This window comes from Pogona vitticeps, chromosome 3, assembly GCF_051106095.1.
Source record: "Pogona vitticeps strain Pit_001003342236 chromosome 3, PviZW2.1, whole genome shotgun sequence".
Lineage (NCBI taxonomy): Eukaryota > Metazoa > Chordata > Lepidosauria > Squamata > Agamidae > Pogona > Pogona vitticeps.
In genome coordinates this window covers 174,563,711-174,587,847 of record NC_135785.1, presented here as the reverse complement: position 1 = coordinate 174,587,847, position 24,137 = coordinate 174,563,711, and the positions used below count along the sequence as shown (strand labels likewise).

The following is a 24,137-nucleotide window of genomic DNA, read 5'->3' as shown; positions in this document are numbered from 1 at the left end:
GCCGCTGTGATCAAGTGATGGGGGGGGGGGAAGGTGGGATGCACACATGTAGGGCCCAGTCAAAATCTGCCTTCCAACCCACAGCTGAAACAAAAGACACAGGGGCAATGTGTGCAATGGGGAAGGCCCATCTTTAGCCACACTGAAGTGTGAAGACAAAAACAGGGAATTAAAGTAAAAACCAAGCAAAAAATGTGCCAAATAATATACTGCATCTAGAAATGAACTGTTTCAATGACTACTGCAAGGCAAATAAAACATCTGTGATCTTACCTGTACTAGTACTGATGTTTTCTGAATCTACACTTTGTCCCATCAAGTGATACTGGTTGAGCCTAGAACCATCCTCTGCTACCACAACAGATGTTGCTGGGGTGTTAGTCCACACATAGATCACTTCAGAATTGGGATAAGCATCTGGGGATAGACAAGAGGGAATGTTACGAAATGCTGTATCTGTCCACTAGAAATTTTCAAGACTGAGAATCTCTTATTAGTGTCAGGATTTAATCTTGGAGCATCTGAAGTCAGGATAAGGATGGTGACCAGAGGTGTTTCATCTTGTGCACTGGAGACAAAGAGAAGAACTTTCAAGGTGGAGTGCTTGGACCCCACTATCTCTGGGTATTTTTGGAATTAATTAAGCAGTGATTATTAACAGCCATGTGCAAATGTACAGGTAATCCTATTTCTTAGCCTCAGGGTCCGTCAGAAGGTAATTCCTTATTTCTCTTCTGTGAGGAGAAATATATTGCAATTGTCACATTTAACAGCATTGTATTATCTGAGATTTCAGAAGCAAAACCTAAGACTAGGAGCTGGGCTTCCATGATGTCACAGAAATAGAGTATGCAAGTGTAGGGAGAGAAACTCAGAAATCGTAGGCCAGCTGATGGTAAAAGCAGCACAAGTAATGTCCAGGGAGATGAAGCTAGAATCTGAAACTCAGCTAATCAGATAATAATGGAAATCCAATGATCAAGTTAGTCTACATACCGGAGAACCAAGAAAGCACAGCAACATCCCAAGATCTCAACTGATGCCCTTAGACCTGGTATGATCTCTTTTTAGACAGGAAACTAAATGTATAAAAAAAAATCCCATGGAGTCAGTCATTTAGTTAAGAACTGAGAGCAGTCCAAACATTACACAGTGATGACACAGAAAGTGTTTTCATTAATATTTGGTCCACGCATAGGCCCACTCCAGCCAGCCACCCGTCCACATCCCCATTTATGTGACTTCCAAGCACACATGTGCTGGATTAACATGAAACTTGTTATACTAAATTTGTTGGAGGAGGAGGAGGATAGTAATAATATTCCATCTTTCCTCATTAGCTCTCAGGGCACAGAACAATTCATATTGGAAAACACAGTTGAAATCGCAAGTTACAAGCATCTCAAATCAGAAGTCTAAAATCATAAATTGGAAATACCGGGAATCAGAAATAAAAAATCATAAATACAACTCAGATTATGAATATCTGACATTACATATTACAATTGTCTGCTAAAAATTCAATGAAAGCAATAGGAAAAGCTTGCAGGCCAAAACCAGTTAACCACTTGCATATTCTGCAAAATCCGAGGCAAGTAAATACATTATTGACACCTGAAAGGCAAGAGTGCATGGGATATCACTCATCATCATCATTATCATCACCTTAGAACAGAAGAGCTGGAAGGGACCCTATTGATTGTTGAATTCAGCCTGTCAAGGAGACATGGTGAGGTATTGAACACCCAGCCTCTGGCTCCACCGCTAGACACCTGTGGATGCAGGCCTACACATTATGTGGCTAGGTTTTTGTGAGGTCCTGGCATAGATGTGCAGTAGGCTGCCTTTCTCCTCCATGTAAGGTGTACATATATACATAGACACTGATAGGGGTAGTTAGTCTCTAGGGCAGTGGTGTCGAACTGTGGCCCTCCAGATGTTCTTGGACTTCAACTCCCAGAAGCCTTCACCACCACCTCTGCTGGCCAGGATTTCTGGGAGTTGAAGGCCAAGAACATCTGGAGGGCCACAGTTCGACACCACTGCTCTAGGGCTTATGTTTCCAGCTCTTCCTGCTGCTGACATATCTGCTTGAGATCTACAGCAGCTAGCTGGACTGCAACTACCTGACTAGCCAGCTGAAAGGAGCGGCAGGTGTGAAGGACAAGACTGAGAATCTGGTTCTGATGGACACCTGTTAGAACATCAACACCAGACCAGCCAGGTGGTTTGAAGTTAGTTCCTCTGGTTCCTTCACTCTGATGTTGGCATCACTGCAGCTGGGACATCATCACTTCACACGAGTAAGCACACAAGATCAAGGAAAGGTACAGGTTGCTGCATCCACTCAGTGGTTGCTTCCATGCTCTATGTCAGGATCTGGCGCTGTGCCATTTTGCGCAGTGCACCCAGCTATGTATAATAGCTCATCTGGGATTCAGCCAATCTCTTGGGTTTGTTGCCTGTCTGTGACTGCAAAGAGTCGCTGAGCATCTGGCAGAGACTACAAAACATGAAATGTGGACTACTTCTATTTTGGTGGGTCACAGATTTTACCATCCTGTGTCAAAACACTGGAAGAGGGGAAAGGATAAATATTGAGAATGGCTGAAAATTTCAGAAGAGTTGGTTGAGATATATTCCAAAGACTTGCATAGAGGGTTGAAGCTATATGACAGTAGGGAAGTAATTCTATTGGTTCTAAAAAAAGGCAGTAGAGAGCCACTCATGCTAGCACTGTCTCAGGAGTAGTGTGTGAAAAAGGTTTTTTTTGTGGTTGTTGTGGGTTTTTCGGGCTCTTTGGCCATGTTCTGAAGGTTGTTCTTCCTAACGTTTCGCCAGTCTCTGTGGCCCGCATCTTCAGAGGACAGCACTCTGTGCTCTGGTGTAGTTGGCTAGGGAGTGCAGTATTTATGGCTGTGAGATAGGCTTTTGTATTTTTCTGTAGATGGGTGATTAGTGTGTCTTGTTGTGGGTGTATTGTTGTGATAAGAAGGAGAGATTATCTGTCACTGTGGTTGATGGGTGTCATTAGCTGGTCTTTTGTGTGTGGTGATCCCCTGTCCTTGTGGCTGGGTAGAGTTCGTTGACTTTTTGTATTTTTGAGAGCTGGGAGCCAAGTTTTGTTGAGCTTCACACTTTCCTCTTCTGTGGAATCCCTATGCAGAAGTGCTTTTTGTGTGGAAATTTTGCACAACATAAACACAGCCTGGTTTTGTTCAGTAACCCAGTTCTCTAACCATTGGTCTATAATGAAGCATGACAGGGATGATGATCACAAGGTTGACACTTGAGTAGCTTTTAGAGGCAAGGGAAGCTGTGCTAGGTTGAAAGCTGATGTCACAAATTTGCAGGAAGATCTGCTAAACCCTAGGAACATCAGAGTACCAAATGCTATTCTGCAGGGCCATTTAATTCAGAACAAAGGTTCTCTTTTCAGCCAGATACCTCCATGCTCTGCCATTTGTTGTTTAGTTGTTAAGTCGCGTCCGACTCTTTGTGACCCCATGGACCAGAGCAGGCCAGGCCCTCCTGTCTTCCACTGCCTCCCAGAGTTGGGTCAAGTTCATGTTGGTAGCTTCGATGACACTGTCCAACCATCTCATCCTCTATCGTCCCCTTCTCCTCTTGCCTTCACACTTTCCCAGCATCAGGATCTTTTCCAGGGAGTCTTCTCTTCTCATGAGATGGCCAAAGTATTGGAGCCTCAGCTTCAGGATCTGTCCTTCCAGTGAGCACTCAGGCTTGATTTCCTTCAAAATGAATAGGTTTGTTCTCCTTGCAGTCCAGGAGACTCTCAAGAGTCTCCTCCAGCACCACAGTTCAAAAGCATCAATTCTTTGGCTCTGCCATTATGAAGGTCCAAATATGGATGGGAGAGAGGACTTATTTCTTTGTTCAGGGCACTCCTGGTTGAGAGAGGCACACAGTGCTTGAAACCTATAGAATTACTATACATGCAGTGAAATGGAAAGGTAATCAGTGAGGGTTTTGGAGGTATTTGTGTGAATATGTATTGTGTACACTAGGATTAAAATCTACGAGTCAACAGATGCACTTGGGAACACTTGCATTTGAGTTTAATGCATTTACAGCCTTAGGACTATTTCCCACTAACTTCTTTCAGTTGTACTGCAGCTTTCCATCAAGCCACTGTCTCTCAGGGTCCACTCTTATTGAAAACATATTTCATTTAAATATCCAGTCATTAGTACATTATACCCCAATTCTAAATACATTTACTTGCAAATACCAGTAAAATCACCATTAATGCTCAGAGGGTTTGCTCCCAAGCACACTATTCCTAATCATCATGATGCTTAGAATTTATGTAGCATATTTCAAACTGTTCAAAGCACTTTGCACACATTATTTCAGTAATCCTTACAATAAACTGCTCATGTAGGACACTATTTTTATCCTGACTTCATAGGCATGTATTGGGGGGGGGATTGTTTTCATTTGAATGCTCATTTTTTATTATTAAAAATGTTGGCTTACTTATTTATTTGTATAAATTAATTCCTTCAGTTATACATTCAGTTCTTGATACCTGGAAAATCATGCCTAAATACTTGGAGATTTTCACCTGTTCAATTGGTTGCCCATCCAAAGAGCATTTACCGAGTCTGTAACATTTTGAGAATACCATTACTTTTTGTCTTGCTGTAATTCACCTCAAGATGTTCCTTCCAGCTTGTGAGGTTTTTTTTTTAAAGATGGTTGTTTTTAAAAGACAAATAAATCATGCCAAAATCAACACACCTTCTGCAGATATTCAGGAGGAGTGCGTTTCTGAAACAGCATGCTTTGAACTGACCCGTATAGGCTGCCAAAGAGGTATTGCAGGTCTTTACAGATGCCAAGCCCAGGCAAAATTCAGAGAGAACATTATGGGCTGTTCCATTCTGTGTATATGTATTCTGAAGTATGTCCACTCAGTTCAGTGGGATTTATTCCCAGGTATGTGTGCCTACAACAAATGCAGTGGTCAGCAAACAACTAAGCAGATGAAAATTGTCTCTCTTAGAGTTTTACTCTTGATGTTGTGATTCCTGAAAATTAAGTGTTACTCATCTGTCAGTTGTATGCAGTATTCCTCTTTTGAGATACAGTAGACAAGATATCTCAAAAGATATCTGAAAAAGGTATCTGAATTCCCCCAAAATTCTGTTGTGCTTGAATCACTTCTCAATGGTGGCCTTCTCATTCTGGAACAGTCTCCCATCAGAGATGGGAAATTACTAAAAGCTGCACAGTTTGACAAAGTCTTTAGGGAAATTCTCCCCCTCAGGAAGCAGTGTGGAGCCGCAACTTAGTTCTATCACAGACGGGAATTGTCATTACTTAGTTACTTGGTTATTTAGATATTTGTTTTTTGGCCCTTCCTCTTTTAATTTGGGGTTGGGGTCAGATTGGTCTGTTTTCTGTTCTGGAAGGATTATAGAGAAGAGTCGGAGGAAGCTTCCCTGCAATGTTGGTGTCTCTAGGTGGCGGGAGGGAGCATTTTATAGCCAAATGAATTGACAAATCAAAAATCGCTAAAAATTCATTGATTTGTATTCAATGGGGGCATTGATTCATATGAATATGAATCGACAAATTAGTGATTTTTAAAAATAAATTTAGTGATTCATTTATTTTGTGCCTATCTCTACTCATTATGTTTCTGTTTTTCTTTTCAATTATATCCTTTCTAAGTAAGCAATCTTGTCTTCACCAATACATTCATTAATGCTTTGTTCCAGCAGAAATGTGAATAAACCACTGGAAAGAGCAGAGTTAGGACTGAAAGACTAAGCAGGGAACCCTTTTTGTTCTTTTTTGCTTGCACATTGACTCAATGCATAGTTTGGTTCTTTTGGAGTTTACACAAGACAGTATCTATCATTCCTGGCATAAGAGTAAGCCCCATTTGTTTCAGTGGGAAGATCTCTGGCTTGTGCGAGAGCAAGCTGGGCATCATGCAAAGCTCCACAGAGTGAGTGCTACACTCTAATCAGTATCAATAGTTCAGTGGCCTGAAAGTTTACATTCTAAATCATCTTGAAAAAGAAGCTATTGCAAGAAGACAAAATTCTTAACGGTCACAACACCAATCTCGTTAAATAGTTGCAGGATGAATGTCAAGTTGGCTGGACAAAGCATTTCAGATTGCAGTAACCTTGCCTCTAGTTCCAGAAGAATACTCTTAATTTGGCATATTTTGCCTCTGATTTCCACTTCTGATGCAATTAGTCCTTCTAAAGTGACTTTTAGCAACACTGGGTTGCTTGCCAAAAGCGTTCTTCCTCTGAGTTTTACTTGATCCACAGTGCCTCATACCCTTCCATCCCCTTCTGTCCCCTTGCTCATTGATGTTAATATTTATAGTGGTATATTTATTTTTGGATGCAGCATTTGATCTGGAATGAATCTGAAAATTGATTTTGAACTGTGCTTTGGCAGCGGCTGCATAATTATCTCTCAAAGGGAAACAGGCGGAATCGGTTATTTCAGCTGATATTGTTTTTCCTTTTGTGTGCTTTCCTGCTTCGCTTGTCGACTTACTGTCACTATAAATCTTGCTTTGAAAAGGACCACAGTGGTTGAGCATTGTAATGGGACTATTCTCTAGGAACATCTTTAGAAACTGAAAATATCTAGGGAGGTTCTGCATGGACTGATGGTCTTGTAAGCTGGACAATAGAATGCTGCCTTCAAAGCCAACCAAGGAAGCTAGAATATTTCACAGAGCAAAGATCATTTTATTTTATCACAGTGCCTTAACTGAAAAAGCCAATGTGTTCTGTTTAAAATATACATGAAGGGAAAAGCCAGTGGTTGCATCCACTTTCCACAATAAATGCAAATTAAAATATTGTACTAGATATTGCCATTCAGCATCTACAAACATAGGTGCATAGAGTGTGAATTTGTTTTTATCAGTACTATACCAAGCACGTGTGCTTGGAATGAGGATGTAAAAGGATTCAGAAAAGGATTCAATCCACTTTGCTACCCAATAGTTTCTAAACCAGAAATAATCTCTAGAGGGCAGAATCATCCTGAAACCATAAAAAAATGGAGGGGAGCATTAATGATAGAAGGGAATGAATTCCATACTATTCACTATGGAACTTGTATAATTAAATTGTAAACCACCCAGAGAGCTTTAAGCACTATTGGGCGGTATATAAACAGCACACTTGGATTATGAATACAGAAATATGATAGTACATAAAGAGAAAATAAAATGGTAGTTCTCGACAGGAAAAAACAGAAGGAGCATTGCCCTCTCTAAATCTGGGAGTCTCAGAAATTCACAGAAGCACTATGCTACAGCCAGCCCCAACCCCCCAAACCAGAGAGAGAGAGAGAGAGAGAGAGAGAGAGAGAATGAATAATGAGAGCTCACCAAGGTGTTTACAGAGTAGACCATCTCTGATTACTGAGAGCATGATCAAGACATTTGGTCTTTAAGAAGCCAAACTCAGTTCCCACAACTCTCAACAAATCTGACCTTACTTACTTACTTACTTACTTACTTACTTACTTACTTACTTACTTACTTACTTACTTACTTACTTACTTACTTACTTACTTACTTACTTACTTACTTACTTACTTACCGCCCATCTGGCACCCAAGGCCACTCTGGGCAGTTTATAACAAGTAGACAGAGCAACAAAGTAACAAAATAAAACAATGTGGGGAAATGGCCTCCTGATCAAATATGGCATGATTCTGAAAATTAGAATTCTCTCCAATGTGTTTGATTGGGAAAAGAGAAGCCTGCTGCACAGAGCATCTAGGTGTAACAGTCCCTCAGCCACTAAGTTAGACTTTATCAAGCTAGATTCCTCCAGATGTTTTGGAAACTGTAAGCCCCAGCCTCCATGGCCAATGATCAGGGAATATGGTAGCTGACATCTAGAAAGACCTAAATTTGGGGAGGCTGCCCTAGATATTTAAACCAGTCTTTCAGGTCCCAGATTTTGTATCAAAGTCACTTAAGTACGAAAAAAAATACCATCCCCTAAATCTACCTAAGATGAATTATTTCACTCTAGTTGTTTTACAGAGCAGAACTATGGCACTTGTGAATCTTCAGGTTACTGCATTGTATAAAAAGCATATGAAACAGCTGAGGCTGAGAAGATGAAAAGAGATTATAATTGGGGGTTAAGTCTTTGGGACAAGATGGGTGAAAATACTCTAAATAAATATTCATGAATACTAAGTTCAAAGGGAGCGAACCTTTAATCATAAAAGAACAAAACGGTAATTGATGAGACCAGCAACCTCATGTGAGGATTTGCTTGCAACACAGCATGGTAATGGTGAGCCATGACATTCCAGTCTGAGCAGGGAAATGCTTTGTATCAGCAAAACATTGAGGCTTGAAAATAGGAACAGACACATTTTTAGAAGATAAGCTCTGCTATTCGGCAAGGCTCATACCGATGCTTATGAAGCTTTAAATTTCTGGGTGCAATTTGCAAACAGTGAGCCATAATGCTGTAAAATGCATGTGAATGACTCATCTGGGCCACCCACTCATACCCGGGATGCAATGCAACACACCCTCATCAGAGCAACTGTATCTACAAGATTTATCTACAGCTATAAATCTCTATCTGGACTTAGGTGGTAAGGTTAGTTACATACGCTTCATTTCCCTTAATCCTGAGAGGTCAAATGGGCCAGTGCTACCATCAGGCAAAATGAGGCCAAGGCAGTGGTTCCCAACCTTGGGTATTCCAGGTGCTTTTGGACTGCAATTCCCAGAAGCCTTCACCACCAGCTGTGCTGGCCAGGGTTTCTGGGAGTTGCAGTCAAAGAAAACATGGGATGCCCATGGCTGTGGGTGTGGGTTTACATGTACATCTGCCTAAACTAGCTTTGTTTATATTGCTGCTTTTGCTTTCACTGATGTATCTTATTGCTCTATGTTGTTCTTTACTGTTCCACTTGTTTAAATTAGTAATGTTCAGTATTTCTCCTTGAAAGGTTTCCTGGAAGCTTTTCTGCATATAAGTAGGGTATCAAACTTAAAAAAAAAACAAAAAAAAAACAGAAACTATTCTAAAGCATACTTATGACTGCTACATAAAGATTTTGTGCATGCAATGTTTTAGGGACTATAATCATTGCATTAGAGCAAAACAAAATCTGTAGGATTTATATTATCCAAGAATCACAACATCTTACGGTTTTGTCTCTACAAATTACAGCTGGGTAATGTATTTACTGCCTGGTAGCCATCCACAAAGGATTTCCTCCTGCTTTTCTAGATAAAAATGTGCTCAGGACTTAAAGCCTCCACCACAGTCATAGCAAAACCTCTGACAAAGTGCCCCATGATATTCTGATTAGCAAGCTAACTAGGTGCGGGCTGGATAGAGCAAGTGTCAGGTAGATGGACAGTGGGTTACAGAATCATATTTAGAGAGGGCTTATCAATAGCTCCTTCTCAAACTGGGAGAAGGTAATAAGTGGGGTGCCTCAAGGCTCCAGACTGGGCCCAGTGCTCTTCAAAATTGTTATTAATGACTATGATGAGGGAATGCAGGAAATACTTATCAAATTTGTCGATAATATAAAACTGGGTGGAATAGCTAAGTACAGTACTTTGGAAGACAGAAACAACATTTCTGTCAAGCAAACAACAGATCTTGTTTGCTTGAGCAGTGGGCTGAAAATGACATAATGAAATTTAACAGGGATAAGTGCAAAGTTCTACACCTGGTGGTGGTCGGGAAATAAATGCACAATTACAAGATGGGGAATACTTGGCTCCATGATACTAGCAGTGAGAAGGATCTTGGAATTGTTGTACATCAGAAGCTGAATTTGAGCCAAAAGTGCAATGTGGCTGCAGAGAAGGCCAATGCAATTTAGGATGCATTAATAGAAATGTAGTCTCCAAATCCCATAAGGGACTGGTCTCTTTCTATGTGGCACGGGCTAGGCTTTGTCTACAGTACTGTGTCCAGTTCCAGACACTGTACTTTAAGAAGGATGCCAACAATCTGGAGCACATTTGGAGGAGGGGAACAAGGATGATCAGGGGACTGGAAACCATGCCCTATGAGGAAAGACTGAAAGAACTGGACATGTTTAGCTCTGAGAAAAGGAGACTGAGGGGAGATATGACAGCATTTTTTGAAAAGTCATACAGAGCAGGGGCAAGATCGGTTCTCAATCATCCCCGAATGCAGGAAACGTAATAATGAGCTCAACCTACAGTAATCCAGATGTAGGCTGAATATCAGTAAAAAACATATTAACTGTTAGAGCAGTACAACAATGGAACCAATTACCTTGGGAGGTGGTGAATGCTCCAGAGCTGGAGACATTCAAGAGAAAATTGGACAAGCATGTATCAGATCTGCTTTGATTTAGATTCCTGCCTTGAGCAGGAGGTTGGATTTGATGGCCTTATTAGGACCCTTCCAGCTCCTTTATTCTATGATTCAGTTCATCGCAGGACTGGTCTGGTTATACCGGACCAATTCTGTTCCTTAAGTCTGAGGACAAACTGCTTGACAAGGTTCAGCCAAAAACTAGCCTTTTTAGTCTTTGCCTCTCATAGTTTACAAGAGGGAGAAAAAGAGAAGGATTGGGCAGTTTCTGGGAGAAGTGACTGTCTTATTTCAAGAGGGTGTTCACACATGCTACTAAAGGAACTGCAATACACCTTGTCTTTAAGAGGAGTTCCCTGGAAACAGTCATATTGCCTGATTGTTGATATCCTCTTCTAGGGCAAAGTACTCCAGACTGAGCACAGTGGCAGTTCAGCTGCAAGCATGCTTAGAGGAAATGTGCCATATAGACCCATTTTAGTCTAGCATCTGCCTTGGGTACAGTATTGAAACAGTCTTGGTCACTAGGCACACATCACAGCTGACCTGTGGCATTCCACAATGATTCTTCTTGTCCCCCACAATATTCTAAGTCTCTGCAAGAACCTTTTGAGACCCGTCAACATGGCTTCTAAAGTGAGGCGTCATCAGTATGCTGGCGACATCCATTTTGATCTCTCTTTTCTTTCAGAAACTAGGAGGCAGTTTAATTTGTGGACAGTTGTCTGGAACAAGTTATGGGTTGGAAATGGGCCAACAAATTGAAGTCAAATACTGTATAGTCTGAGCTCTCAGGTCCAGGAGGTGGTGAGGTATACATTTTAGGAATACTGTACTCCTTCACATGCCGCAGTAAGTTGAGCCCCATGTGGAACACGAGAGGCCTATCTGAGGTTCAGGTGACTGAGCTGACTCAACAGGTACTATGACAGCTCTATTTTGTAGTCATCAAGAGATACTTTTAATCTCAGGCCTTTTGAAGTTTTTGCCCCTGTGGTAAAGCTCTGTAATGAAGTGATGTTTTGGACTATGGTGTGAATTGCACTCGTTTGGGGGAGGAGGGGTTGATTTTATGCTGTCATGTAAGTACCAAAAGGTGATGGGAAGGCTACGCTTTCTCATAGAAGATATATTTTTTTTCATCCAAAGCAAAACAAACAAAAAAACATGCAAAAACGCATCCTTTAGCCAATAATTTGGTTCTTCAGAAGTAGATACAAACACTAGCAAAAGGCAGGCTTTTTACTAAGGAAACTGAGTACAAATTCTCTCTCTTGCCAAAGAGAGGCCTCGCTACCTTGACAACTGAAATGTTCTTCTAACAAGGGGGGGGGGGAACACACACACACACACAAACAAAAACCCAGTTTATACTGACAGAAAAGCCCTGGTGTTGATTGCCCTCTGTAATGACATGATGATCTGTTGTCATTATGTCACCACATTCCCCATAGGATTCCTAATTGTTTAGAAATACAGTGGTGCCTCGCAAGATGATTGCTTCGCATAACGACGAATTCGCTTTACAATGAGGTTTTCGGAGCGATCTTGCGCTTTATTTAACGATGTTTCCTATGGGCGATTTTCGCTTTACAATGTTAGGGACCTTGCCTCACAAGACGGTTAAATTTTAGATCCCTGTTTTTCGCTTTACGATGTTTTTGACAGTTTGGTCTTGCTTTGCTATACGAGTTTTTAATGGTTTCTGTTTTGTTAGATAGCTGACTTTGCTTGGGAATTGCATTTCGCTTAACGATGTTTCCTATGGCAATTTTCGCTTTACGATGACTTATCAGGTTTTCAATGCGTTTCAATGGGAAAACGTGTTTCACAAGTCAATGTTTTCGCTTAACAGCGATTTTCGTGGAACGAATTAACATTGTCTTGCGAGGCACCACTGTATAGGGAAAGGGGAAGCACCAAAGTAGAACGAAGAGACAAATGCCAGGAGTTTCAAATCTCCAGCCAAGCAGTATAAAACTGTACAGAGTAAAGGGAAAATGCCTTTCATTCCAAAATGTTGGTGACAAAAAATGGGCAAGCATACCAGGCAAAATCCAAAGAAACAAAACAAGACAAGACAAAAACATGTGGCACCTTAAGGTGTTTTTGTCTTTTTTTCTTTTGTTTCTTTAGATTTTGCCTGGAATGTTTGCACAGACTAACATGACTATCTCTTCTAAAACTTAAAAAAAAAAAAAGGCATACTCCTAAGTGTATCTGCCATGGCTCAGAAGGACTTGATAGTGGTGGAACACTCCCTGTGCTTGGGAGAGAAGCGTTTGTCTTCTGCTGCCTCCGCTAAAGTGCTTCTCCTACCACAGCAGGAGGTTCAAAATTGTGGGCTGTGGAAGTGGCAGGTGCTGTGCTATGTCACACTAACTCATCTTGAGAGCCAACCTAATTTGATTTTAAAAGCTTTATCTTTGCTCCCTCCAGGTTGAGGGTCAGTCGCTGTCTCCACTTTATGACTACTGCTCCCAGCAATGCCAAAGAGGTGCTGAAGCTCCGAAAGATGGGGTCTTAAGTAACTGCCTTGGCTCTTCTCAATCAGTATAAAAGCTGCTTTTTATAGAATAGCTAGGTGCCATCGCTATCAAGTGCTACAAGAGCTTTTCCAAATGCACTGCAAAATAGCAGGAGGATATTATTTTAAACGTCGGATCCAAATTACATATAACATACTATATGCTGTGTAATTGTCCCTAGGAAGGTTGAAGTAACATTTTGAGTTCACCAGTTTTAACATCTTGATAATTCAAGATGTAAGTATTTCTCATGTGATAAAATTATAATATTGGAAAGAGGAGGAAAAGCATTACTTAAATTGAAAGCAACACACATCTGTAAAGTGGAGAATTTTGCTATGTTTAGGTTTTGAGTCATATATTTTAAAATGCAGGGTGGTTTGAGGAGGGTAAGGGTGGAGAACCATGCTCAGTGACAATCAGCACTTTGCCTCAAGCAAGCTTTACTATAACCATGTTTTATTTTAAACCAAGGTATTGGTTGAGGATGGAACTGAAGTCCACTGGGTTGGATCCAGAAAGGGTGGCTGCACAAAATCCTATACCTTTACTAGAGGAGGAAATTTCATCAGGTGTAGCATGCAAGGTATACTACACTTGATGGGATTTCCACCTTTATGCTATTCTTAACAGTACAAGAGCCCTGTCCTAGATCCAAAGCAAGAGGAGACATGTAGGCCTCATTAGGAAAAAGCATAATAGAGGACAGAGATCTGCCTAGAAATTGCATTATTATGATCATTTTTTAAAAAACCACAACATTAAATCATAATGATTTCTGAATCTACAGATATAGAGACTAAAATATGTAAATAATTGTTGTAAATAGAAATGGAATACATCTTATCAAAGTGTGTAGACTGAGAACTGTTGCCGTGTGTATCTTCTTGTTCAGCCTTCTGATTGGGTGCTGCTATCTGTTCATGGCCCCTGCTCTCCTTTTAAAAAATGTGTCCTTTCCAAACAAACTTGGACTATTCAGCCTTTCCAACACAGAATGCCTTCAAGCAGAGGAGGTCTTCAAATATCTCCAGGGCTCTCATGTTGAGAAGATGGAGCAAGCTTGTTTTCTCTTTCCAGTGGCTTGGAAAGAGAAATGGCTTCAGAGTACAAAGAACGGGGTATGGATAAGCATCAGGAAGTACCTCCTGGGGAAAAGAGCTGTTTGACAATGGAATGGAAAGGGGTGGCTTGTCCTTTGTGGAAGGGTTTTAAGCAGAGGTGAGATGGCCATCTCTCTAACCACGGCTTTTCTGAATGGGGAGGCATTAGACTAGACAAACCTTCGAAGTCTACAATCCTGTGGTTCTGTAGCCACCTCTCAATTAAGATGGTTCGTTGTCATTCTTTTTTTTTTAATTAACAGCAATGTCTGCCATCAAGGAGAGCAAATTTAAGTTGAAACCAATATGAATATTTCCATCAGAGTGAGCCCAGGGGTCATCTGGCACTCCAAATGTTGTTGGACACTCGTTCTTATCAGTCTCCACCAGTCTGGCCAATACTGAGAGATGAGAGGAATAACAGTTCACAGCTATCTAGAAGCCTAGAAGTTCACCACCTTGGTGCCAGAATTTTTAATAATAAGAAATTACACAAGCCTGCTTTTCTAACCTATTAAGTCAGGCTAAAGACTTAATAAATTAGACAGTAATTGGGGAGTGTGGTGTAGTGGATAGGGTAGTGGACTAGGACATAGAAGACCTAGGTTTAGCTCCACAGCTCTAGAATGAAAACTCACTGGGATGTGTGTGTATAACTGGTAAAACCACTCCTTACATCCCTTACCTTGAAAATACTATTAATACAAAAAAAGATGCAATATTTAGCTTAAAGGAAAATAGAGATCGGTGAATGAATGGTTATCAGCTATTCATTATCAAAGATAGGTTGAATATCAGAAATAATTTTATATTCTGAAACTCTCTCTCTAGAATATGCTCTTTGGAACAGCTGTAGAACAAAAAAAAATCTCATTACGTCTTCAACTGAGCTAACAAAACATAATGCTTTGCTAATGAATTGCTGTTGTTAGCAAAGATGTCTAATAAGCGCACACATTCTGCAAGGATGGAGGCGGCAACCTCTTAAATGAGCACAAGAGGTAATGTGATGCTCCACTGAGTGATATACTTCTTTAGAATGAACATAGGGAGGAGTATCTAGAAGGAGACAGGGGCAATGACCATGATCATTCTGGATGGGGAGTTCTTGTAGCTGTAGTCCCAATAACAGCCATAAAAATTCTGGAAAACCATCACGCTCCAAAATATCCTACAACATGTGTGGCTCCACTCTGGGGCCCAAGGGCCATTTTTTAATAATAATAATAATAATAATAATAATAATAATAATAATAATAATAATAATAATAATAATAATAATAATAATAATAATAATAATAATAATAATAATAATAATAATAGTGTTGTTGTTGTTGTTGTTGTTATTATTATTATTATTATTATTATTATTAATGTGTTGTCAAGTCAGTTTCCAGCTAATGGTGAGCCTTTCCAAGTTTTTCTAGAAAGAGAATACTTAGAAGTGGTTTACTATTCCCTTCTTCTGGGTGTGTCCTGGGACTGTGCAGCTTGACCATGGCTACACAGAGTGGCTCTACTCACAGGAGGCACAGCGGGGAATTGAACTCTCAACATCTGGCTAAACCACAGAGCTATCCAATCAGCTCACAAAATATAAAACACACTAAAAAGTGAAGTAGGAATTAGTGGGATATTATTTTTGGTTTCAGATGTTTCTATTGCTCTTAATTCCAAAATCGCAAAGCTTTTTAGCAGTTCAACAAGCCCTTATTAGGTCTGAAATAAACCAACAAGAACTTCGCTGTGCATTGAACTCAGAACACTATGGTGTTTCCACCACTTCTGGGCCCTTTCTTCAGTCAAGATGTCACAATAAGATGTACACAAGCCCAATGGACAGCCAAGAGGCAAATTTTCAGAGCCCCCACTGCAGGAGAAGTATCAGGAGCACTAGTAGGGTGTCATGTTATTTGTTTGGGTGGAGTTTATACAGACTTCATATATGGCAGTTCAATGCATCAGGTGGGACAAAGTCTAACCTGGGATATTTCTATCCCACCTTGGGTTCCTTTGGGGAGAAAGGAGGGATAGATAGATAGATAGATAGATAGATAGATAGATAGATAGATAGATAGATAGATAGATAGATAGATAGATAGATAGATAGATAGATAGATAGATAGATAGATAGATAGATAGATAGATAGATAGATAGATAGATAGATTTTTTTTTTAAAAAAAGTAAGTCCCTAGACCAGTGGTTTCCAGTTTTGGGTAACCCAGGTGTTCCTGCACTGCAACTCCCAGAAGATTTCTCCACTAGCTATGCCATCGGGGTTTCTGAGAGTTGCAGTCTAAGAACACCTGGGTTACCCAAGGTTGGGAACCACTACTGTAGACTCTGGAATAAGAAATATAAGGCAAAAGCAGTTTTGTGAGAAGCATGACCTTCCATGTGTCATTACCCAATGAATAATGCCACTAACCTGTAGTTTGGCAGGAGATCATAGAGGCATAAACTGAAGGTTCCTTTTCGCTCAAAAGTCTGGTGAAGAACCTGCCTGATTTGGCTGTGGGAAGGCTCATGACCTGACCTTTAAGAGAAAAGCAAACAAAAATCCCTCTTGTTGTTCCCGCCTGCATCCCTGCAGAAATTTTCCATTTGTCTTTAGGATTTTTTTTTTATGATGCAGTACATACACATGTAATTCCCCCCCCCCCAATTTCTACCTGATTATATGTATGACTGAGCCTCAAGAGGAAAAATTATGCCCCATTTGTACAACCCAATTGCTCCACTGAGTTCAGAAAAATCGTAAGGTGTTTGTCATTACTTTCTCATTAACCAGACAGCTTCTGGCTAATTTGCAAAAGAGGTAAGTTGCTGTCTGTTTCACCTGAAAAGTGCCTAGAAATGAAGTCATCAATGATATGTATTTGTTCATGTAAAATGTATGGCTTACTCTCTCTGAAGTACTTGAAATTAGCATTTGATAACTGTTAGATTTTGACAAATATAAAATAAAACAACTTCTCAGAAACAAAAACAAACAAACAAACAAAAGAAATGTTTAATTATGGCAAATTGACAGTGGAAGGCTAAGGCTCACTTTTGGTTTAGTTCCAACAATCTCACACACTGGAAATGAACCAAAACAAGGCAATCCTACCGGCATCAAAAAAAAGCGCAGCAGCCCCTGACAAGGGCCAGAAAGGTGCAGGTAGGAATGCTCTGGGGGCAGACTGGTTTGCCCCAGCAAAGTTATCATCTGATTATCATCTTTAGGAGTGAACCAGTTCATGCCTGCAGCAGACCAAACAGAGGCCTAAATGCCCATGTCATCACCCTCTAAATTTTGTGACTAAATAGAGATTTAAACTTACGTCTCCCTGTTTCAAGCCCATCATGCCAGTTCTCCCAAATCTGTGCCAAAGTTCAAATATACTGGCAGAAAAATAATATGATAAATGCACTTAATCTGCATCACATGGAAAAATCCACATTCCTTCACACAAACACATACATTTGTATTTTATGAAATGAAGAAGTAATTTATATCTTATGCAAACTGGGCTGCCTAGATTTGGAGAACCAGAATACGGTAACCTTAGGCATGCACAACACACAATGGTCTGATCTATTTGCGGTCAACCTGAAATTCAAAGAGAATTTGATTCAGATTGTAAAATTCTTGACTCCAAACCAAGAGAGGCATGTTTGCCCAAATCCCCTCCCTCTTTTCCCAGATTGATGCCACTATTTCTGACCCAACAGTTATTTAATAGGGATGGACAGTAAGAAAGATTAAATTAAAGTGAATATTTACAACGTTAAGAGTCCAGAGCCAGAAAGCAATCAAGGCAAATATCAGCCTGGTGCTCAATGCCAGTACAGTATTAGATCTCAAAGTAGGATCTAATATAGGACTTAAGTAGTGCATAAATGTAGTTATCCTGACCTGGCTGCTTATAGAGAGGGCATCACTATTAACATAAAAAGGTAGGTTAATCACCTGGTATCACCACACCTAAGGCTGAATACTGTAGCTATGAAACCAATCGGATTATTTACCAGTGTTCAAATATGTTGTGTCCATGATTTTTACCCTTTTTTAAAAAAAGCAACCCATGCCAGATACCAGAACTAACAAGATGAAGAAAGATGCAAGTTATACTGAGCTCTTCATCAAGAAGGATGCCAACCCATGTGTATAGTTGTACACCAGGAGTCTCCAAACTATGGCCCATGGGCCACATCCAACCTGCCTTGCTATTTTATCCAACCCATTACCTTCAGCCCATGAGCGTAGGGGGACAGGTGTGTGTGTGTGTGCATGTGGCCGTGGGGTGGGCATGCATGTGGCCATGCAGGGGATAGGTGGGGGCAGGCGTGTGGGGGTGCATGTGTGCATATGTACACGCGCACATTCCTGTTCGTTTGGCCCTCAAAATTGTTGGAAATATCCCGTGTGTCCCTCACAGTCAGAAGTTTGGAAACCTCTGATGTACACTAACAAAAGTTACACCCGAGAGATAATACCCTCTCTATGTTTTAAATATGACTTTTTCCTTGAGACAAAATGCTGACAAAACAACAGGTAACTATGCTCTCAGATTATTTCTTTGCCCACAGAATTTGTCCACATTACGCACTTCAGAGGCACATGCTGAAAGGGGCAGGGGTAATAACCCATCCTCCTGGAAATTCAGAAAAGTCTTCAGACAAGAGTATAAACAATTGAAAAACTTAAGTCATAGCAATATTCCTATACAGGTCATCCACTGTCAACATGGAGGTATGCATTAGCAAATTCATCTTGGGATGAGGTGAATGCAATATCATTAACACTATGTGCAAAATGAGATTTGGATGCTAAGTCAATTGTCTGGGTAGGGGACTCTTTCGTCTCAATTAGACATTTGCTCAGTAGACCAAAAAAAAAGGAAGTTAAATCCTCATTCTGACATTGCTCTGCTGGCATGACCTTGAAAGAAAGTCAATTAACCTTTTTTTCTGCTCCAAATAGCTTGTTTGTGCAAGATCATAATCTTATTTACCTGCTTCTATTGAGCTGTTGGAAAGCCCAGCTCAATGACTGCAGAATATCTGCCAGGTCCCATGAAGGAGCTAAAACCTCTTCTAAAGTGGAAGGAAAGATGCAAGATATTTTGATGGAATTCACCAGACTGGTCAGAAATATATGCAGGCACACAACCCAAGATTGTGTGCACACTGGGCAACTGAAAATGCTCCTCTTAATCCTAACACAGAGCTTTGTAACCCCTTGGTTTCTAGATTGGCAACAGCGAAAGATGTGATGTTGGATTTGGTGTTCAATTCATGAGTGATTGAGTGGGTCTATAAATTTTCTAGCTGCACAAAAGTCTTCACTAGAACATATGGAAACACAGCTAAATCTTTAGCAGGCAAAGATTGATGGAAGTTAAGACATCTTAAGCAACAATGAATAAATGATACCACCTCATTAATTTTGCATTTATTGTGTCCTCATGGTGGTAAAGCAGCAACTGTTTTATCTGCATGTAGCTTATCCTTGGCTACTTGACTGATACCTTGAGATCTTAAAAAAAGGTAAAGGTAAAGGTTCCCCTTGACAATTTTTGTCCAGTCGTGTTCGACTCTAGGGGGCGGTGCTCATCCCCGTTTCCAAGCCATAGAGCCAGCATTTTGTCCAAAGACAATCTTCCGTGGTCACATGGCCAGTGCGACTTAGACACGGAACGCTGTTACCTTCCCACCGAGGTGGTCCCTATTTATCTACTTGCATTTGCATGCTTTCGAACCCCTAGGTTGGCGGGAGCTGGGACAAGCGACGGGAGCTCACTCCGTCACGTGGATTCAATCTTACAACTGCTGGTCTTCTGACCCTGCAGCACAGGCTTCTGCGGTTTAGCCTGCAACACCACCATGTCACCATGTCCCTTGAGATCTTACCTTTCCTTCAGTCAGCAGGACAGCATACGTGACTTCTCTAAGTCATCCTCATCGTGAGGTGGGCCAGAATTAAAGAATGTAACTAGCACAGTCATTAATTGAGTTTCATGGCTAAGTAGACTTGAACCTGGATCTCCCATGTCCCAGTCCAGCACTAACTACCACACCACACCAGTTCTCAAACAGCTGACATGGTTATTCACCACTTTCTGTAGTACACCATGTTTTCATCACACGTTTCTTCAGTTCTTCTCATTCTGTGCTGTCTCCCTCTGGCTCGCTTGCCACATGACAGGTTGGGCTCCACCTCTCCACAAATAGCTTGGCTGTTTAATATTAAAACTGACTTTCACAACCTCTACACCTCACATTTTTCAATATGTTTTTGGAAGAAAGATTTTCATTAAGGTTGTAAAAGTCATTTTAAAGACCATGGAAGATGGGGAGGAGAGGGAGAAAGGCAATAGGAGAAGACTCCTGCTTTAGCAGGCCTGGTAATATGCTCTTATACATTTTACATCAGTAAATGACCTCTGGAAGGGGTTCATTTAATACAGGCCCAACATGATGTGGACTGGAAGAAACATGTTCGAGATTTTTGAGAGGAAGAACGCTGCTTCATCAACAAATCAAATGTAGACCTAACTTGGCTGTCACCTCCTTAACACGCAGGGCTCCTGTTTATATTGATGCATGGGACATTTGAGCATCAGCAAATGAATTAATAAGGCAAATTGTTTTTAAAGATGTGTTCATCTAAAGCTCATGCTGCTCCCACATGGATGCTGGCACAAAGCCTAGACACAGTGGGGTATATTTGAAAGATGACCTGCATGGCTTCAAAAGGAAACAAATGATTGGGCTGTAGACTAGATGCCTCAGTTGGTATGGGTTAGAGGACCATGGAGGGCATGAATAATGTTCCTGCCCCCTTAGATTTCTTTTGACAAGCTGAAAGCGCCATAGGAGCTCTACAACCCCAAACACTGTATGCTTTTAAAACAGCCGTCTGCATCTGAGTAGATGTTAAGCAGAGGCACCTGGAGACTATATTGGTCCTTCCTGTGAGTTGACCAAATGGAGACATAGGTCCAACATGTTTTCAAAACCACACAGGCCAGAATCATATTGGATATTCACAAATGTGCAAGAAGACTCATGGAAGTTGCCATATACATTTTAATTGCATTTTAATTATTTTGCCCTTTTATTTTGCCTTTTTATTGTATTTTAAATGCTGTAAGCCACCCAGAGACCTTCGGGTAGTGTGGGCGGCATATAAGTTAAATAAATAAATAAATAAATAAATAAATAAATAAATAAATAAATAAATAAATAAATAAATAAATAAATACATACATACATACATACATACATACATACATACATACATACATACATACATACATACATACATACATACATACATACATACATACATACATAAAATGACTAATTGACAAGGTGCCCATTGTAAGTCAATTGCTTCAAGTTGTACTCTTGGCAGCTGGGGAAATTAGCTGCAATTAGCTGAGGCAACTTCTGTGATTTCTCTTGCCTGTATGTAAATATTCAATAAGATTTTGGCCGTGATGAGTTGTGTCTCAGCAACTAAGAAGAGATGCTGACCAAAGTAGGATCAGAACCTTAATGCTTCCATTTTGAGGCTCGTTCCTATATAGAAGCCCACAGTAACCAGCACTACTATTTGCACCAGTACAAAAGTGGGCGATTTCCAGAGGGTTCTCTCTGGCTTATTTTAGGCTCAAGGAGATGCTTTTTCTCAAGTCACTGCTGGTCTTGAGAAAAGCTCACACCAAGCATAAAACAGGTAGAGGGAAGAGAGCATGGTAAAATTGCTGCAGGACTGGAGGCAGATTAAATCATCATCATTTTTGGGGAGGTGAGAAGTTCTGGGAGGGCACAGCCTGCATGAGATTACTAACCCTGAAACTCTATAAAATGAAGTCACTGCACTGAATCAAACTACTGTTATTGTAGATGATTGTTAGTTTATTAGTATTTTATGAGGTTTTTTTTTTTCCTGGTCAAGTGCATACCCTTGGACTACAGCAACAAATTTTAAGTACCTCAGGAAACTACAAATCCCAACATTCTGTAAGAAAAAACAATGTGACAATTAAACAAACAAAACAAAAAGTCCTGTGAGATGGTTAAGGCTAATAAATGCATCTAAAGTGGCTTTGGATATACTTTCAATAGGTCTTATACACAGGCTAGTGCTAGTGCTCAATCCAGAACCAGGACTCAGGAGTTTGATCCCTCACTTTGCCTTTGGGGAGGAGAGCCAACCTTTGTGGCCTTGGGCAAGCTGCACGGTCCCAGAGCACCCCCCCCAAAGAGAAAAGAACAGTAAACCACTTCTGAGTATTCTATAACTAAAACATCATAGGAAGAGTCATAAAATGGAATTGACATGGCAGCAAATAATGATTCAGGTTATTAGTGCTCGATCCAAACAGCAGGTGTAACCGTAACTTCTCACTCTGCAGAAAAAGCATAACTACCCAAACCGTGTTCTCTGTAATGACAACTCCCTTCCGTAGTCATAATTTATAGCATCTCTTGTTATCCTGACACCCTTCTAGTCTCTTCGCTCTGCTTATTCTTCCTCCTCATGGAACTAAGCCAGTGATTCCCAACCTTGGGTCCCCAGATGTTCTTAGACTGCAACTCGCAGAAGCCTTCACCATGAGCTGCGCCGGCCAGGATTTCTGGGAGTCCCAATTCAAGGCCATTTGGGGACCCAAGGTTGGGAACTACTATGCTAACCAAAGCTCTTGTTTTGTCACACAATCGGAAGCAGAGGGGAGATGCAGAGTGAGAGTCAATCAGAATTCTTCTTCAACTGCACCACCTTTCATTCTGCTGTGGAGTTGCTTAAGGGCTATTTGTTTCACCATGGCAAAGCTTGACGATTCTGGGCGTGCACATCTTAGATGTCTTCCTTTATCCACAGCCCACTACTTTGAATGCTGTCACATATGAAACAGTGAATTAAGTGCCCAAAAAAGGTTGGGCCCTGAAATCCCTCCTGGCCCCAGCACCACTACCATATCCCAATGATTTCTATCTTGACCTACACGTAATTGTATACACTCTTTGCAATGGGGGTGGGGGGTGGTTAGCTGGGCTTTGCGTTCTTGAGAACAAGAGGTCTGTTGTGGGTCCTTGGAGAAAAAAAACACTATGAATGCTGCATTTCTAGAAAAAGGTGTTGTGTGTTGTATAGACAGAACATTACATAACACTACAGATATAAATATTGTACTGGCATGATTTGAGGCTTAATGGGATTATCATTTTCACATAGATACAAAATCCTGAGGCCACAGAACCTTAGTCAAACAGCAACTAGCAGCTCTGCTTTCAGCTCCTAATGAATGAGGATGCCACAGGGCAGTTCTCCGATTATGAAGGAAAATGCATTCCATATACTATTTCTCGTCCAGATAGCATACAGGGAGATGCAAGGGTTCTTCACAACAGGAAAGATTCCTGGTGATGGCACCAAAGGCAGCCAACTAACCTTCATATTGCCTTTACCAAACAACTCTAGCAGAGTGCATATGACCTTTTGATGTCTCTGCTTGTGGCTCACAGTGTAACTACTGTTAATTTGGTTCCCTTTTCATGAGTTTGATTCACCCCTCCAGCTGCTTGCTAAACAACAACAACAACAAAAATCTTCACAGCATTCAATATGAGCATGATTTGCTACTGGGGTCAGTGCTACTGGGTTTATAGAGAAGAAATCGCAAAGAGTGGCATTAATAAGGAAGACATGAGGCTGTTTGCAAGTCATGTCCCTTTTAAGTGAGCTTCCTCTTAAATCCTATTTCCAAATTAATCTGCATTTTTTAAAAAGTCCATGCCATGTAAACATTCATAACTGTGAAAAGATACATCTGCACATGCATTTTAATTTTTAACCCAAAATTTGCATCACAACTTATGGAGCAGTGTGATGTAAAATGGGCAGCATTGCTTCAGTGGGTTCAGAAGGAACAAATCATGTTAATGGGTGAAGAAAATTATAAAGAATAAGCCTTACAAGCATCTATAGACCTAAACCAGAGAGTCTCTTCATTTTTATACTAGATCAAACAAGGAAATGTTTGGAACAGGCAACTGGAGAAAAGCATGAAATTTTTCCCATTAAGTTTGGCTGCCCAAAGCAAATGGGAAAGCCCCATCAAAGTATTATTCCTAGACCTTATGTAATGCAACAAAATACTTA

General features: G+C 40.6%; 2 protein-coding genes across 2 annotated transcripts in view; one reads left to right on the top strand and one right to left on the bottom strand.

Moving 5' to 3' along the window:
• The window catches only part of GABRB3 (gamma-aminobutyric acid type A receptor subunit beta3), a 241,534-nt gene that overhangs the window by 3,570 nt on the left and 213,827 nt on the right, over positions 1-24,137 (top strand). The window lies entirely within an intron of this gene.
• Positions 1-24,137, bottom strand: part of GABRA5 (gamma-aminobutyric acid type A receptor subunit alpha5) — a 79,809-nt gene that overhangs the window by 13,730 nt on the left and 41,942 nt on the right. The window contains exon 7 of the mRNA XM_020796813.3: positions 274-417. Within this exon, the coding sequence (XP_020652472.1) occupies positions 274-417 (144 nt within the window). The remainder of the gene's footprint in view (positions 1-273; positions 418-24,137) is intronic.